At 33.8% G+C, this 19,365-nt stretch overlaps 1 protein-coding gene and 2 long non-coding RNA genes across 13 annotated transcripts in view; 1 reads left to right on the top strand and 2 right to left on the bottom strand.

The window, feature by feature from the left end:
- Tsp26A (Tetraspanin 26A) overlaps nt 1-9,965 on the top strand; it is a 130,532-nt gene extending 120,567 nt beyond the window's left edge. For 5 of the 11 annotated variants that reach the window (XM_069111726.1, XM_069111730.1, XM_069111729.1 and 2 more), the window contains 2 exons: nt 4,570-4,686; nt 6,919-9,965. In XM_069111726.1, the coding sequence (XP_068967827.1) occupies nt 4,570-4,686; nt 6,919-6,987 (186 nt within the window). In that variant the 3' untranslated portion in view covers nt 6,988-9,965. The other 6 variants (XR_011172943.1, XR_011172940.1, XR_011172942.1 and 3 more) reach the window with 6 other exon arrangements.
- On the bottom strand, nt 1,997-5,121 carry LOC138179197 (uncharacterized). Its single transcript, XR_011172952.1, has 3 exons — nt 5,018-5,121; nt 4,412-4,571; nt 1,997-3,958 (listed from the first exon to the last, which is right to left on the bottom strand). It is a non-coding gene; the product is annotated as an uncharacterized LOC138179197 (long non-coding RNA).
- A 6,058-nt stretch (nt 9,966-16,023) lies between the features above and the next one.
- Nucleotides 16,024-18,665, bottom strand: LOC138178847 (uncharacterized). Its single transcript, XR_011172828.1, has 3 exons — nt 18,526-18,665; nt 17,674-17,736; nt 16,024-16,643 (listed from the first exon to the last, which is right to left on the bottom strand). It is a non-coding gene; the product is annotated as an uncharacterized LOC138178847 (long non-coding RNA).
- Nucleotides 18,666-19,365: the final 700 nt, after the last annotated feature.

Genomic DNA, 19,365 nt, shown 5'->3' with positions numbered 1-19,365 from the left:
ATGTTTATTAAGCGAAACGAATACTCTGTGTATATGAATAAACAAACATTAGCAAACACAGGGTTTACTGTTACATTCACACGTACATACACTGAAATGTTCGAATTTGCATTAGCAGCACGGAATATCCTTACGGTCATCACTACGTCTATTCGACAGATCAGAATCACGACAGAATCGCTGTGGTTTCACAGATTGATTTAATTAATTTCCTTCTTCCGTTTTCGCGTGTTAGACCCGGTTAATTAATTTTTTAAGTAGACAGTGATACGCGTGAATGAGCGAGAGTAACTCTAAAAATACGCTATGGAAACCGTGAGATGGAATAAATTGGCAGTCTCGAGCAACTTCGCCAAGTTCCAAACGAGAACTTTTAAGTAATTGGAGCATCTAACGCCTTGCTAATGAGGCAGTCGCACAACATCACGATATCGTAATAGAGGCGAAATAGTGAAAAAGATTCCAGTGGAACCAGGCGGCAAGTTAGATAGGGGCGAAAGAAAATAAGGGAAGAAGGACGAACGAGGCAGCTAAAAGCGTTGCGTGGTTACTTCAACTCTGGGAGGTACATAAATGTAAGGCGCCGTGTAATAAAGTGGGCTTGTTACTTAGCCTGCCTACTGACGTGACGTTCTACACAGCCGGCTTGTACTTCCTTATCAGCTCCTCTCCTTTTCTTTCACGCTCCGTAATATTCGTAATATCTAGCTACCTAATATTAATGCAGAAAAGTTTACGTAACAATTATTTATATACCGTTCCTCGCGTTTTAATATTCTGACACGACTCTATCCGCGTATCCAGGCTGAGCTAGAACATGTAGGAACATAGGGCAGGATCTGATTCGGCACACTAAAATGAGAAGAAAAGTATAAACGTATGACCTTATTTTCGCGTAACAATTTGTTTCGTGTTGTACAGTGTTGTGTAAGTTGTGAACATTGTGACACCTTTTTTAGCTACCTTCAGAGAAATTACTCCAAGTGATCAGGTCCAGCTTCGATGGAAACGCATCATAGATTGTCCAACTGGTTCGAACAGCTTACACGGACACGTTAGCGAATTTGGTCGTCATGTTGAGTTTCCTAAAGAGTTTCAACCTTGTCGATTAACATTTTATGAACAAGAGATTTTAAACGCCTTCATAACTAATTTTTTCTTATATTTGGTGGACTATTTACAATCAATTCTCTTTGAGAATTATAAGTAAATTATTTTGGTGTGGTACAGTAACTTGGATTATAAGAGTTTATAGTATGTTTGATTCTAGTTGAATCTAATGCTTCAATCTAAAGGGTATTGTCTTTTTAATCTGCGGATCTGATCCGTTGTGTCAAGTAATTGGGTAACTAATGGGTTTTGGTGGTTGTTAACTCTTATATTATATCTGTTTCTGAACTTGGATATTTCTTCTTTAACTGTGGGTATCTCAAGGTCTCGATGTACTGTTTCGTTGGTAACATACCAAGGTGCATCTATTAAGGATCTTAGAGTTTTTGATTTTCATAATTAATGATCGGATTGATTCAGGTCTGGAAAGCTGGTCAGGAAATAAGCATAGCATGGCCTATCCATGTGGCAGGAAATCGTTGATCTAAGTAGTGTTTAGTATCACAAAATAAACTATGATTCCACACCGAGATCATATCGAGTATGTATTTATGTGAACTTTACTGCTTATTTTAGCTTGCTGATTCGGTCCCTGCCGCACTTCTCACGTGTTCTGACTCACCTTGTATATTGTATATATATTTATTTCTCCATTCATACATCATAGTTTTTGGATACATTCAATCGTCTTAAGCCTAAATTACACTTGAACAATAAACGTAAAACCCAGGATCTACAGCTTATACATAGATATCTGCGTTAACAACGTTTCTATGGTTTTTATGACAACTCAGGTCTCTTACCAATTGCTCAGGTTTCCTGCTATTCTATCCATGTATTTGTTGCTTTGTATAAAAGAGGATGATTTAAATATCTTACTGCAACAAATGGAGAGATATTTCCATGTTTAAATATCAATATGATTAATCATAATGGCATTTTCTTTTTATTGAAAGTCTCATCCAATAATTCCACGCATCTAATCATAAAATCGTTTTTAACTAGATCCACTTTCAACAACTTCAATCTCTCACTTCGTTATGTTCTCAGGTTCTGAAGTACTTTGAAGATACACGGCCACTTGAGAGTAAATCTATCGCGAGTTACACTCGATAGCATTTGTCGTGAGTGACTCTCGAGAGCAGCTCGCGATAGTTTTACCTTCAAGTGGACGCGTACCTTTACGTCTCCAGTCTTGTCTACACTGATATACAACTGTCCGTAGACATATTTCCGCAGTTAATCTGTGCACGTTGTTCGAGAAAAATCGGGAGATAACAGCAGGTAAAATGCAAGTTTCCATTGTGATAGAAAATAAGGGACAACGTCTATGGACAGATGTTGGAAGAACGTGGAAACGACAACATGCAGTTCAATTTAATCGTCTGTACGCTGCCAGGCGTTGTTTTGATTTTCTTTCTTTCGCCACCGGTTCGCCAACAATTCTCGCCTTCCTTTCTATTTTCGGACCAACTTTCCGTAATAAAATGTCAAAACCAGTTTTCGACATCCTTACAAAATTCTTAAATCCAAGGCCGTCTTCTAGGCTTATTTCCGCAGGAAGATCGTTTCTATAATGACAACTATTAATTGCGGATTTTTATACAAATTCATGTTTTTGAGAATATAATTAAAAAGGCGTAGGCTCAGTAGGGAATTGTTTTACCTGTCAAGCATTATAGAAAGTGTTATGCTTTGCACATTTCATACATTTCTTCATATTATGTGCATTCTCTGCAATATTGTATTGTCAAATTTCCCACAAATCCAGTCTACTGACAGTCTTCGACTAAAAATCTCCGAAATAGTTTAACAGTTCTCTGCTTTATCTTCCGCAAATTACAGAATATACAATGTGCCCCATAAGTCGCGATAGCAACCTTGCTCAAAGACACGGACCTGGACACGCTCCAACTTTATCACCAAAACTGAATCAAATATCTGACACCCGCGGCATTCTAAACTCTATCGGATATATCCTAATAATCTGTGCTAAATACGATATTGCAAGAGTATAGCACGACTCAACTAATTTGTCCAATGTGTTACAAAAGGAAGACTCGTGCGAGAAAGTTCTAGATTTCCTGAAAGATATTGATTTATACAACATATTATACGTAGGTACGCTCTGTCCCACTGATCATCCTCACCGTAGTCACTAATAATCTCGAAAGGTGCATGTGACCTTAAGCGCACAATAGAGAAAAAAGAGACATAACCGGAGACACTAATTAGGTGTGATTACCGTGGCTGCAGGTATTACATTTTGTTTATGTCCACTTTCTCGTCTCGTTGGACAGGCTATAGGGGTGTGCGGGTACCCGAAATTATGGGCTGGGGCCGTTGTGGTCGTGCAAAAAGGTCGGCTGATACAAAATTACGAGTAGCCGGCACCCTCATTAGACTTTAGACTTTAGACTGCAGTAGACAAACGACATCGTGTGCAGACAGTCTGCATACATGATCCAATGACTGGCAGCGGACACTGTACGAAGACTATTATCTACAGACAGTATCTGTGAGTTTTATTTTTTTTATTATTTAATTTGTACTTTGCAATTTGTCCAGCTGGACAGCTCTGTGAGTGTAGACGAGACATTCACGATGCATTCAGCAGAAGGTATTTTAGCCGACATGCTGTGGCCAGATTCTCTGGAAACAATATTCCTGTTTTTTTGGTAAAAGTATTCGGATTACTTGTCACGTCTAAACTCTCCCACGCGTCTTCCGAAAATTCGATCCTGTGTCACCCGATAGCTACGTGACTTCGAGCAGCCAGCTATCCTTGAACGTTTGGATTACTCATTCTCACGAAATCCCGTCTGACCATTCGCAGGCTAAAACTCTGCTATAAAATAGAAATAACGAGATAGAAAGGTAAAATATAAAACGTAGGAAAGCGTACCATTTAGTATTAGCTGAATTGACTTTGACGATTTTTAATGATATGTTGCTGTTAATGCAAATATCATATGATAACGTAAATTATTAAAATATAATAAAAATATCGAAAATAAGGTATAATATGAATATTATAATTTCGTTTACCATGTAACGTGTACATAAACGTTTCTTCTGATTTAGTAGTAACTCTTTTATGCTTATACAAATTTGAAATTGTGGAAATGAAATGTAGAATCTGATAGAAAGAATTCCATTGGAAAAAAAAGAGTATGTGCAAATATCTTTTGCAATGTCTTTATGTGAACACATTACGTCACGAACTTAAAATGGTTAAAAACGAGTATTATTATTCATATTAAATATTATTATATATATTTATGGCTGGCGATGTACATACATATGTATTTATTTCTTTCGTTTTCTGTCCTGTCTATTTTCTCGTTTCACTGCATCTCACGCTGTTTCTACCAAATATTACATTGGACTAACAACTACATTCGCGAGGTTCGAGAGCACAACGGTAAGCCAAAGTAGCCAATCGCCTTTGTTTTGCAGAACTATGAAGTTGCCAAAGTGATTTATGAAAAAGGTTGTATTCAAGCTGGGGAGGAATGGGTGGAACGAAATCTTCTTGCAATTGTCACTGGGGCGGTTACCACGGCATTTGCACAGGTATAATTTATTATTTTCAACATATCTTTATGCTTGCTATTTAATTCATTAATTACACGTTATTTCTGTATCAAATCTGTGTTATTGATAATATTGTACTACCTTATTATGATAACGTCACTCCGTATTATTACGATAAACGTTAAATGTCAAATATAATACGAGAATCGTCCAGATAGTGATGCCTGTTTTGACGTATTAATAACAATGCAAATGCATTTTAAAAATGTTCCTTTATTCGTAACTTTAGTATACGTACTGGGTGTTTTTTTTTTAATACAAACACCACTTTTATTTGAATGTTTATCGTAACGTGAGACGAGCTTTTTACCTTCGTTATACAAGACGATTCCACTAACGTTGGAATGTTGTGTTCTCTACTATGATGAGGTAAATACTGGATTGAAAAAGTAGACTTTCCATGCAATCGTTTGACAGGATTACTTACTGCAATGGTACCACTCTACTGCACTGAAAACACTGTTTACATTATTCCGGTTACGATCCAGTGCTGGATTGGATCACTGCAATGTTACTAGACCAATGTAAACGCAGTTTTACGTCCTCAACATTCAGAAAGCGTAAAAATGCGACAGACGGTACTTCGTTATCGACGGGATGTTCAATTTCCATCGTCATTTTAAACGAACGAAACTTCTACAATATTAGTTATTCAGACACGGAATTTGGTATGATTTGTGTCAACGTATGATTGAAGCTAGGTGGCCCTCTATAAGCACATTGCGTCGTTTTATATGACTTTACTTTCTGGACGACTCTCGTACCTAAACTGCGGATTATTATGTATTTATGATAAACTTAAAAGTGCAAAAATCCATGAAAATAAGGAACTACATAAAGATCCGCTGATAATATCGATTCCTTCGTTGTTCTTTTATTGCTTATCTTGAAAAATTCTTCGAAAACTGAAAGTAAACTATTTTTTACTTTATAGTTCGTACATGTGATGAATTTATTGGATTTGCTATAACGTATCGGCGTTGTAATTCAAGTATATTTTGTATTAACCGCATATACATATTTGGGCATGTATACGCATCGAAATGCTTGAAAATGGAAAAACATGTTGCACGAAACCAACAACGGAAGCAATTTGTTACCTACGTTAATTTCTGCCGAAAGATTAATATTCACACGCTCGCTGGTAATAAGATAGCACACGTGTACTATCATTAGATTCTCATCGAATTTCAGAATTCCTGAAATTTTACAAATAATACACAGGAAACGCCTAAATATCATTATTAAATGGTCGTATAAAAAAGCTTCAGATGACAAAGTTACACTTGGAGGACCAGATGCAATGACAGATGAAATCTTTTCTGCAAGTAATTTTTTTTTAGAAGACTCGAAGGTTATTTTTTTAATGAAATTACGTATTATTGTGCACACCAGTCTATATGCTTCTTTATCCTTTGTAAAAGCTGTTAAAGTGTTTGTATCTAAAAATTACTAGTCCAAAAGATATTTTAACTTGAATTTCGTTAAACTTATTGTATGAAAGACAAAGAAAATAGGAAGACAGAATTGCTTGCAATTTTCCTTGTCTTCTATAGGCAAGTTCAACAAAATTAAAAGTGTATTTGATATAATATCTAAATATCATTTGATTTTTATATTTCATCTGTAAAAATGAACCTCTACCTCTCTCACATTTTTCGTTGATAAATAAACCCCTCAGAAGCCAAATTGATCAACTCCACTTTTTATTAATCTCCGAATTTCGTTATATAAGTAAATGCATGATTAATATTCAATTTTCAGGAGGAGAATAATTTACTTTCATAAGTTCAAACAATAGCAAATTCTGAGGCAAATTTGGAAAACAGGCAAATTTGGTTTTATCTACTTTGTAATTATTTGTTGAGTGATCTAATATAGCTTCTGAACAATTCGAATATGAAAGCCAGCGATATAATGTTCAGCTTTACAATGAAATGTTATCACAAGATAGTATCTATACCACTCGTCGAGTAATTCTAAATCTATCCCTGAGAATCTAGCGATAGCACACGAGTACTATACTTTTATCGAGAAGCATATTTCTCAATTATTTGTAACGATTATCATATTACTAATCGCATTTTATATAAGAACACTGGAAGTACAAATTATTTGCAAGATTATTGTCCATTATTAGATATCACGTATCAATTGAATAATTTTACTGTCGTTAATAAAATGTTAATGAAATTTGTATGTTATTTTCAGATTCTGGGAATCTGTTTCGCTCAAAATCTTCGAGCGGACATATTCGCACAAAAAGCAAAGTGGCATTGACAATTTCGGGCCCCCACGGCGGTCTAGCATCTTATACTAATAGATGCTGATCAGTTGCGTTGATCGAACTGGAAAAGTCGTCGAAGATCTCGAGAACTAACAGACCTTTGACGTAAAAATCGACACAGTTCCACGTGGAAAGTGCAGGATTCAAGATCCAGACGTCCGAACCAAATCGACTAAAGATACAGATATTTTTTCACTCTTCAATTGCTGACAGAATTACGAAGACTGCGTACTTCGACGAGCTTCGTGATTTCGTGCAAATACATCACTCATGATCACGTATAAATGTTTATAACTAAAGTCTCGACATTTTATCATCCAACGTTTATATTGCATTTTATAAATTGACAAGCGAATCGTTAAGCGACGGATCACGTTCAAAGGACGATCAAAGTTCCAAAGTTTCAGTGATAATTACCATTATTAAATTATCACAGCAGCGTATCATTTAGTTTATAATGACGATATAGCTCAGCTTAATGCGGCAACTTGTTGCATATCCTCAACTAACTATTTTATTGCCAAAATGACGCGAAGAAAACGGTGTCAAAGTTCCATCGCTGTTTCGTTTTATTTCTGTATAAACTTATGGCGAATTTTATGACAAACCAAAACCGTTATCAATCAAACCTTAGATTCTTACATTGCAATTACAATTATTGCTCATCCTTATTGTTCTACGTTGAGGGATTATTCGAGCTGATCGGACTGAACACTTCTTGTGAGTTTACGTGCTTTCAAATATTGCGAACAATCTATGTTTAATTTATGTTTTTGCGTACTTTATAATCAGGCTGAGGATTTTTATACATTTCTGCGAAAAAGGACGCAAAAATGCAGAGAATGCATATACCCAAAGTAGAGTACTCATTATATTTTCTAATAGATAAAACGAATCTCTATTGACTCTCTATTACTACGAAAATATAAATTTGCATAAAATCCACAGTCTATTTATACTCGCAACGATGACAAGTAGCGCGCTGTATTTTAGTTTAAGGCACTTTCATACATCATCGTTTCATCGTTATAATACAAGAAGCGTGTGAGCAAGAAGAAGAAAAATAAAGACACTTGCTTTGAAGAAGCAAATCAATTGTAAAATACGATTCGTTCGAGGACTATAAAATGCGTAAATTAACAAATCGTCGAAAGTAATGCGTGTATTTGCAGCGAAAAGAGTGTTGTTCAACTTATCAGTAGACTGCGAATTTTTGTGCAAATTCAAGTGTTCCAGAATACAATAAAAAATGTAGAATTTGTGAAGAATATCAGTTTACATACAAAGTATTAAAAAAAAAGCCCTATGCTTTGGATATCTTACATATCTTTTCATATTACGTGCATTCTGAGCGATTTTACATTTTCAAATATCCCATAAATGCATAAAGGTCCGCAGTCTACCCATCAATTTTCTCAAACCTTGCGCAAGCCATTTTCGTATTTCACGGTCTACTGGACGTTCCTTGATACTCGGTTTGCGTCTGTCATAATTATAATTTGAGCGAACAAGGCGGAAAAAGACGTTGCCTCGGACTTTTCCGATTCTTCGTCGAGATTGATACCTTTCTTCTGTTCTTGACAAAGGGAAAGTCGATGAGTTCGGATAAGGCACGTAGAAACGAGAGAAAGGGACAAAGAGCAGAGAGCAGAAGAGACAAATAAAGCAGAATAATGCCTGCTCGGTTTACGAGGAACGGTGTGTCGAGGCATTAAAGTCGATTGACGTGATGTCGTGGGGGCGCGGTGAACACGACTGAGCTCACCGCACAGCAAATTCTTGTGGCATGGCCACGAGAGTAAAAGCCATATAACACGCAAGTGTACAATAACCTTCTGTTGCTCCAATTGATCGTTAAAACGGTTGCTCGAGCCACATTGAACATATTGATCCTGTGCTACATGCCGACACGTTCCCTCCATCGGTAGGCCAGGTGCCTGTCGTATCGTATATGCTGCCGTCATGTGGTTGAATTATATCGACGAGAGACAGTAGCGGTGCTAGTTGCTCTATGAATTAAAAAATATTGGCCCCTTAATTAACATGGACCAGTATGCAATACGATTCGTTCATTAACTGCCAACATTACACTCTGACACATCCTTTCTTCATTTTTTGATAAACAGGGCAAATATGTGTCAGAGTATCTCAACTAACAGCGAACACATGCGGTGACTAGTAGTATATGTATATATTCACTGATTCACTTTTGTATTTTGCCTTCTAAAATGCCGTATCGTTTTCTTTTGCGTTGATTCTGTTTTACCGACTTAATCCACTGATTCGTGTAATTTGGTTCCTAAAGTTCGTTTTACATACTTCTCTACTTTCCCGTTTGTACTTTCCTCCTTTATTTTCTCTTTTTCTTTGTTATTCCTCGTTCAAGCAGTGTATTTTTATAACAGCGCAAGTACGTTTAAACAGTGCGTTTTCCTTCTCGAATAGATAAAAATGGTTTGCGGCTCTAAAACAACAATGCCATGCTTGTAAATATTCAATGTATACATGCATACATTTGTACATACAGAGTGTTCTAGTTCTTTTTGGGAAGACGATGCTAGCGTGTTTCACAAGTGAAGATAAGAAAAATAAGTAAATGTTTACTGAAAAGTTATAACTAGATTGCGGATTTATATGTATCTATGGAAAACTTTAAAGTGGAGAAATATATAAAATGCAGGTAATATATAATAAATGTTCAAAGTGAAGTAATTGTTATCTTTTATGGGTAAAACAGATGTTTAAGTAGGTTTCATTGCCTTAGGTATGTAAATAAACATATGAAATCGCATAGAAATCCGCAGTCTAGTTACAACAAATATACAGAATGATAATTGGTAATTGCTTCCTTTAAATGTAATAGTTAAACGAACATTAGTGTAAGCACTGGATGAGTTAATTTCTTGAGTTCCAAGATAGGATATTCCGCTGTTGAACTTTTATTTAAAAGATAAAATTTATGCGACAAGAATGAATACGCGCAAAAACTGCTACAGAAAAAGTTCATAATGTATTCACTGAATTAAAAAAGAACCGACAAGAAACTCGCAATGCAAAAATGTTTGTAATTCAATAATTTCAAGTGGAACTAACATAAATTCCGCGAATTTGTTTCTACTTTATCGAACGAAAAACTGGAGCGCTTGTTACAACTTTTCAAAAAATTATTTGCCACGCTATGTTTAGAACTCATAGAATCTTCGCAGCGTATGCTCGCATCGTTTTGCAGAAAAACTGAGACATTCTATATATCTGTAAACGTACCAAACGGAGCGTTCGTATCTTTTGCGTTCCTAATTCACACGCCAACGAATGAAGAAAGAAGGAAAAGCATCAAACTCTCTACGCTAAAAGACAAAATAGGAAAATGCATAGGTACTAAGGCGAAGCAAAAGAATGTTTAAAAATGAAAAAATTAGGATCTTCGTAAGAAATATCCAATTTGTTTCCTCGAATTTTAATAATTCCCAGATATAACTTAAATTAACTAAACTAAACAATAAATTATAGTTGTTTATAAAAAGCAACCACTTGTTATTCCTTGAATTAAGATGGATTATTTGCAAAATTAAAAGAAGAAATGTTATCGTTTACAGGAAATCAATGTTACTAGAAAAGAGTAGCGTACTCGTTTTACACGATGTTTAACTGTTGTTCAAATAACCGAAGGAAACATATTATACATTATGGATTAGGTTTGGTGTAAACCAGGCTTGTAGAGTAAACAATACTTTAAAAGATATATATTTCCAGAAAATAGTAATAATAATGAAAGAGAGAATACAAATATAAAGGATACTTGCGAGAATGACAATCATATCGAAATATAAAACAACAAAATGTAACTTACAATGTCTTGTAATATTATATTAATTACGTACGTGTTTCAATCGTTTCTCACACTTGTAACTAAAGCAGTTAGTTTCAATGAACATATGCAATAATTCTAGTCCGTCCGTTTGGTACATCAATCTCGGATATGAATTAAACCTTTCAATTGATCGCAATAACGGGACGTGTCGGCACCACACATTGGTCCAACTTGTGTGTAAATTCTCGAAACAGCAAATTATTTCGTTGAGACGTTTGAAAAAAGGGTCAAGGATAGGGAAATAAATGCAATGAAAATACGTCTGAAAATTGGATCGGTTGTCGAAAGATTGGTCTTTACGTATAATTTAGCGAAGGAACAACAATTATATGAAAGTATCGAGTCCAAACTAGTGATAGCATTTAAACATAGCAAACAGCGGCTGGCCCGCGAACTTGGTGTTTTCAGTTTCAATGAAAATACTGTTTCATAGAGCGGAGTATCAAGAGATATCTTTAATCTTGATTTTCTTGTTGTTTCCCGAAATAATTTTTATACGAATATGTACATATGTACATATACATTAAGATGATTCTTAATCTTACAAATAACTTATCTGAACGAGAATTATTTCTCTCTCATCTCGTGGAATTGTTCTAATCTGTGATATAATAATAAATGAGCCGCTTACATTGCCAAATCGGTTAACTCGACGAAACAGAAAGCGAAAAATCTTGATGAACAGCGATCAAGTGCTTTGGCATTAAAATATCGAAAATTTTAAAAACAGGGTATAACCACTTTGGCCTGTGAACGACTCAAATAATGCCTCGATAATTTAAACACAATTGTACTCGAAAAGTATCCAAATTTAAACAATATGATATTTTAACACGTAATCCATACACTTTCACTGCGTTATTCAAAACTTTTAGTGCTTCTACTGTTTTTAAATCTTTCTCAAAGCTATAGCTATAAGACTTTTAAACTAGACTGACGAGCCCAAGGCTGAAGTATTTATGCGTTTTATTAAACAGGATTATGGAAATCTAGAAGCAATATTAATTGCAAGTTGTGATACCGCTTGAATAAAAGGACTTCCAAACTACTACAGTTAAATTTGGAAACTTCTGGAATACATTTTGTAACGTTTCGATCAAACTTATGGCATTAAAATGGTAGTTCTTCATAGATTACAATAATTCCGGTGCATGAGAGCAAACGATTTCCAATGAGAGATAAGAACCAAGTACATCATACGAGATGGTCCGTATAAAGTATTATGAGTTGTTTTCCAGAGGATTGTTAGACATAGTCGCCACACATTTCCTATTTAATAATTTACCTAATTTAATATTCGTGGATGAAGGAAACTCTGTAGTTAAATGATCCTAAAGAGAAAATAGTACCATGACTGTGATAAGAGAAACAATGGAAGAAGAGAAGAGAGAAGAGAAGAGACAGAGTGTGTGTGTATTTGACCACAACCTGCTAGTGAACTCATCTGTTAGGCTACCTACTATAACTGAAAGCGATACAGTAAGGTCACAAAATTGGCCAGTGGTTAAAGTTTACAGTTTTGATAACAGCAATCAATAATTTGAAATGTATTGGGCTCATAAGGACCCTAGGGCTTCGTTTATGATCAGTCAGGCGATATCAATTCTAGAACTACTTCTTCCTCTCTAAAAAGAAAAATAGCCTCCTTATTTATAATTTCTATTCCGGTTTTATGACTCATCGTACGACACGTTGAATGAACACGTTGAATGAACACGTTGAATGATATCAGAAATAGATTTTAAAAAACATAGGTGCAGCATACACACCCACTAGTTGCGTCTAGATCAATAGACAGGCGATATCAACTCTAAAACTATTCCTTCCTCTCTATAAAAAAACATGTCTCTCTATTTATAACTTCTATTCCGGTTTTATGACTCATCGTATGAAACGTTGAACTGAATGATGATAGAAACTGATTTTAAAAGACGTGTGTGTGGCACACTAGTTGCATCTAGATCAACTGGCGAACTTATTTGAAGCTTCATTTTATGACCTCTTTATGTCGTTTTCACCTACTATACTTTAGACGCTGAGGTAGTAAAAGTCAAGGTGAAGGATTGTATATAACTACAGAAAAGAATAGTAGGACGAGTAGGAGAATTGTAACTTCAGTTTTTTTCTTTAATGAAATCACATAGACATTTTCATATGTATTAATTTGTAATAATTTCATTCTATAAATAATTAAAAGAATGAAAGAGTGGTTAATTTGAATTTGATTTTAATGAATGTTTAAAATGCTGTTTTATGAAATTTATAACAACAACTGTTTCCACACTTGTGAATTATTATTGTTACAATTCTTATAACTGTCCTTCATTGCATAGAAAATAAGAGAAATTCATATATCATATCATCTATTTCACATTTTATGTGTTTTCTATAATTTACACACCGACGATGAGTGATGCGTTATTTAGAAGTATAAGAAATGTTCCTAGGACTATAACAAATTTCATTTTTCCATAAATTGCGAAAGATATGAAATAGCGATATAACGATACATTTTAAAACCAGTATGTATGTCCAATAGCACGTATTATACTTAGCAACTTAGGTAATATTGAAAAATTGTTGTAAATTTCTACAAAGCTGCTTCGATACTGTCCTATAGTACAGCAGTATTCCGTTTTCTGAAATCTTTTCTTAAGTTGAAGGAACAGAAAATAGAAAAGAACGTCCATTTTACTCTTTGGAGAACTCATTCGTTCTCTGAAAGTATTCGGTGAATGATTAAACGTTCGATAAAATATTTCCTTCTATTAATCCTCGAGAAGATAACTTGCAATACTTTGCGCGGATCATCTAAAATTTAAAAGGCAGAATCATCTAAAATTGAACAATCGTAAACGTGTTGGCCGTCTTTTGATTCAGATATACATATATGCTATGTATAGCGTAAAGGCTTAAATATTTTATACTATTGGATCCTGTGTTCAGATACAGTACATGAAATGTATCTCCAAATTTTTGTATAGCTGGTCGCATTGTGCTAGTTAGGTTGGTTAAACATTTGTCGAATCGTAATTAACATAGCAATAACTCAAAGAAGAATATTATCGTTGTTTGCTCATAATGCATTCATAATTCCGATGCATTAAGAATAGTTTCTACTATAACGCTATGATGATAATACGTGATGTTAAATAGTCAGATTTCTCAAGTATACTAAGTTAACTGACGATTGCAATTTCTGCCGCGCTGCGAACGCAGTGGATCGGAGTTAAAGTGGGCAGAGCCTTTGTAACTCTCAAATATACAAAGGAGTCATACAGTGATAATATTTTACGAAACACGCATATTTTATATAGTTAATTCATTTATTAATTCTCGATATTTCATTATAAAAATCTGTCATGTATCTAAAACTGTTTTGTTAATTAAGTAGCTACCTATTAAGATCCCATCTCTATCTATGTACTAAATAAGGTATTTTAAATAGTTTCAGAAACTTAAAATTACAACTACAACAGCGGTCATAGAAATATAGTTTCTATAAAATCTGATTAACATATGGACTCATTTATAATTCTTTTAACAAGCGAAATGTTATAACGAAGCTCTTGATCATTCCGTACAATCGAATAAGCAAAACAAGACAAATTGTGCGCTTTGTATCAGCATCAGCATATACATATATCTTGTAAACTATGCTGAATGCAATGACTAATTAAAACTTCGTATAGTTATGTATATTAACTTAATTTGCCAACCTGATCCGATATTCTTCGCAAGATAGATCATCTTTGGAGGAAGAATATACGGATCACGTAATAAGTATATGCGTATTTGTTTAAGTTTCTCTGACGTATTATTAACCCTACTGCGGTTCTCCGATTTTTACGTCTCGTCCCTATGTCGACAGATACAAACGCTTTTCACGTTCTAGGAAAATTTGTAACATAATATTCAAAGAAGGAATTTGCATATCAGTAACGATTGTTTCATATTTCCTCTGAACTGAGAAAACTTTTTAACGCTGGAAGTATACAGGATCGAGACGAAGGTGAATCGAGGAACGCAAAGTAGAGTTAATAATAGGTGTACAAATGAATAATCCAATGAAATGAATAATCTTCAGTGCTCAAAGTCCAAAGCTCAGAGCTGTATATCGAAAAAATACCGCAAGTAGTTCAATCAAGGTATTTGTCGCTGCCTTTTATAACTTCAAGCCACCTATTTAGGCAAGTGATGAATTCCATCACGAGGAAATGTGTCTTTAGATTCATTATAGATTCATTTATAGAATTTACATTCATCATAGAAGATCCGATCGTCAGGACACTGATAAAGGACAACGTTCTGCCCAGTTGCTGCATGACAACGCTAGGCCACGCACTGCTTCCGCGACGAAACACGTCATAAGGAGTCTCGGATGGGACATGTTTGCTTTTCGTATTCGAGCAATTTAGTCCCCACCGAGATTATTTGCGTTGCTTATATTACACGTAGTTTACGTATATGAACTTGGAATATTCGTATCTTGATATTAATAAATTGATAATATTTAATATATTATAATCAGATCGATATGTTACAGCTTTTCAAGGATGAGCGTATGACTTTGCAAATCGCTATTGCGCGATTGTGTAATACTACGTTACATGAGAATGGGAGACAGTAATTCACTTTTTGGAGTTTCCTAATGAATAGTTAATAGTTAATTAATTAAATAGTAACAAAAATGGCATTGCCACAATACATGATCTATCAATCCTGACTTTCCACAAGTGACCACACTGGCACTTAGGGTCGCTTATTATACCTGTCCGGGCTGATGAGATGCCCAGGTTGTAATGGCCTGACCTACACCTATTGGTTGCCATTATAATTTCTCGTTTTTAGTTTTCCTCCGCATACTATGATTTGGCCTTTTGGTCATGGAAATGTAGAAAAGCAATTAAATCCTTTGGCAATTAAAAACAGTTGAATCCTAAGCCTTCTTCGGCGACGATCTCGTAGGTGTTTCCTCTTGCTACCGTCTTAACGTGTTCCTTGAGATTTCTAATGGGAATTTTGGAGGAATTCATTGGTACTGACTTGGCTGCATCTTTTCGGGACATCCTGCAGCAGCTAGCTTATTCACTAGACATTATTTCTTCGGATTACCATCGGTTCTGATGGATGCAACACGCCTTATGCACATGATACAAAGTTTCAATTAGCGGATGAGACAGAAAAATGACACAACGATCGTATCTGGTCCAAGGACGCAGCATTTTTCGCTGATGAAATTCAGTACTTGCCTGATGGATGGCTTGAAGTAATAGAAAGCTAAGGTTTGATACTTTGATTGCATAATTTGCTGTATCCTTTTTCAACAAATTTTGAATTTCACTGATAGTTTTGGATTATTCATCTATACATCTGCCAATTATTTTCGTTTGAAGAATTTGCTTCGAGTGTTCATCTAAGGGTGCAATTTCTGGTATTTTTATTTGTAGTAGTCAAGTATGATGTAACTCCAACACGTCGACCGTTAATATGTATTGTGCATTTTTCCACAATGTTATAAAAAAGCGGTCGCTGCAATGGCCAACAGAGAAACATTAATTTTCTGTGCTTTAAAATACAAACTACATAAACATATTACATGATAGGATTATATGTACTTTTATGTCAGCCAAATATTTATGTATACTCATTTTTTATGAATCAACGATTCGCAATCGGTACTAGATGTTTGAAAAGAATAAATTGATTTTTCCATAATCCTCTGTACACGTGGCACATCCTCTTTGTATCGTAAATTGGTCTGTATTTGCTGAAATGCTATAAATGTTACTGCTTTTTGTGTTTTGATAGGAAACCTAATAAATTAATTATCGTGTATTAAAAGTGGAACGATGTCAAAATTAACGACGATACTAGCGAAACTTATGCTGAAATTTATGATAGCTTTAGGAACATCTAAATAATGTACAATATAATATTTGAACCTGTATCAAATTTGGTAGAAGAAAAGGAAGAAAATTGTATTTATTTCAAGTTGAGTAGAGGAAATATTCCATTTCAAATCTAAATACACATCGATTTCACGATTTTATCGTGTACAGGATTTTTAAATGAAAGTACATCCATATTGTTGATAATGAAATTAATTATTTATCATCTTTTTTTAACTGAGAAAGTATCCTATATACATAAACTTTATGTTGCATTTTGCATTGAATTCTTTTTGCAATAAATAATTTCTGGTTGTAAATTTCTTCTTTGTTGTCATATTATTTCCAACAAAATTATTAAAGCAACTTTCGTTAAGTCCTCTAACTTACAATTAGCAAAATGTTTAATCAAATACCTTTTATGCATATAAGACGACTCAGAAATTAATTTATCTTTATTTTTCAATTTGAACATATTTTTATAAATTATCATACTTTAAGTTTCCAAGATAATAATTTTTCACTTTCGACTTATTTCTATATAAAGATTAATGCACACAAAATCTCACGATAGACTAGAAGAGGAAAATTTCTTCATATAGTTTTATCTCCCACAACCATTGCCTTGAAAAAGTGAAGGAAGAATGTTTATGAAGATCATGTAAATATTGTATATGTATTTAAGAATAAAGAAATAGGTAACTGCTTGACCAATACGAATAAGGTGCGAAAGACTGTATGATGTGGAACTCTATCCTAAAGTAAGGACTAATTAACACTGATAATTTTGAAAATTACATAAAGTACTTGTGTCATTATTATACACAAATTAGAGCAAACAAATCATCGTGCCAAATATTGAATCACGTATTCGGTTGTAAATTAATGTGATACCCTCTAGGATTATATATACTTACAAATTTGATATTATTTTCTTTAAATGAGTCATCCTATATAGAAATTTGTAGACTCCTTTTTCCCTGTCATAAAATTGAATTATGTAATTAGTCGCATTTCGTACAAAGTAAAGCAATGCAAAACAAGAAGAAAACGCAAAAATGTATGTTTCTTATACGATATCTAGCTTTACTGTCATGTTATAAATAGAATTTACGAAAAGAAATGCAGAAATGTATTCGAAACATTATTATATTTGACCGGAAATCTTTAGCACGTGAAACTTTTATTCGACGTAATTAATTCAAATAATACTAATATTATGCATTCCTTTTATTGTGTTTAAGATATATTTCTGGTAAATATCAATAAATTATTTACATGTTACTGTTTAGAATTTACATTTCCTTCTATTCATAGCGTACAATTTAGGTGAAGATTATAAAAAAATACATTCTTTTAACGCTCTATACATATATAATATAATAACCATATGTGACTATGAAACTATAAACATTTATCAGTAGCTTTTGGATGCGAAATCTTTACTACAAATATGGTCATTATTACCAAGAGTTGAAGATTTTGTAAGCGTAAATCTATGAATATACCTAACAATTATTAAAGGAGTACATTATTTTCTAAAACGTGAGTTGTTGATCGATAAGCCTTTAACTATAGTTAATGTGCTTACAAATGAATCAATATGAAGTAAATATAACAATTTCATTAACAAAAAGTGAAAACATATTTTTCTTACTGTATGTTTCCACCATATTATGTAATAGCATTAATTACGATAACTTGTCATATTGAAATTCACATTTTAATGTTTCTTTAAAATTTGACTTAAAATTATAAATATAACACACCTCTCACAAAATAATAGGTATTCCTCCACTGACTGTATAGAAACATACTAACAAAGTTATGTTTCTTTTCCTACAAATACTTGGCACATCAAAATGTCACGCGAATGTACATAAAAGTGCAATATTAGTACAATATACCAGTAAACATTTCCTTCCAACACTGTATGTCGAATTTAGTATTGGAAAAGACGTTACTGCTATCAAATTCGTTGTTTTGTTGCGTCGAATATTGTTTTCGTGTCAAAAAGTTGTTTGCTTCAACTTCCGGCCAGATAATTCTTTCTTTATCTTCATAACCTGAAAATGTATTGAAGATATTAAACGTTAACCATTTAATTGAAATTGTACCATTTCCCTTAAAACGTAGTACGTAATTCTGTCATCTCTAATTAAATATGTACTATTTCAGTATTATTTTTCTCAATTATGATAATACTTGAGTGTACTGTAATAAACTATTTTCTGTCCATTCTCATACGTTAATACTAAAGCGAATACAAAACTTTACAACTGCGATTTATATCGTTCCGAATATACGTGCAATATGATTGTCACGCATCGTCCAATTTGTGTATGTGTGAATAGATACGTATAAAGGATAGTAATACTTCAATACATAATCGCCTTTGTAAATTTATAATATAATTTCATTAATCTGGTTGAATTTGTCACAACAGAAGGAATCCATAAATTAAAGAATTACTTATAAAGTATATACGTATTGCATTCTGTCATCACACTTTTAATGGATATTTGCGTTTAATAGGACAGATTCTACAGATAGGTCTTATTCTAAGGTTTAATAACAAAAGAAAAAAAAGCTAGATAGATGTTCGTGTG

The sequence above is a fragment of the Bombus flavifrons genome, chromosome 4 (assembly GCF_040668555.2).
Source record: "Bombus flavifrons isolate JBK064 chromosome 4, iyBomFlav1_principal, whole genome shotgun sequence".
Taxonomy (NCBI): domain Eukaryota; kingdom Metazoa; phylum Arthropoda; class Insecta; order Hymenoptera; family Apidae; genus Bombus; species Bombus flavifrons.
This window is presented reverse-complemented; position numbering and strand designations above follow the sequence as displayed.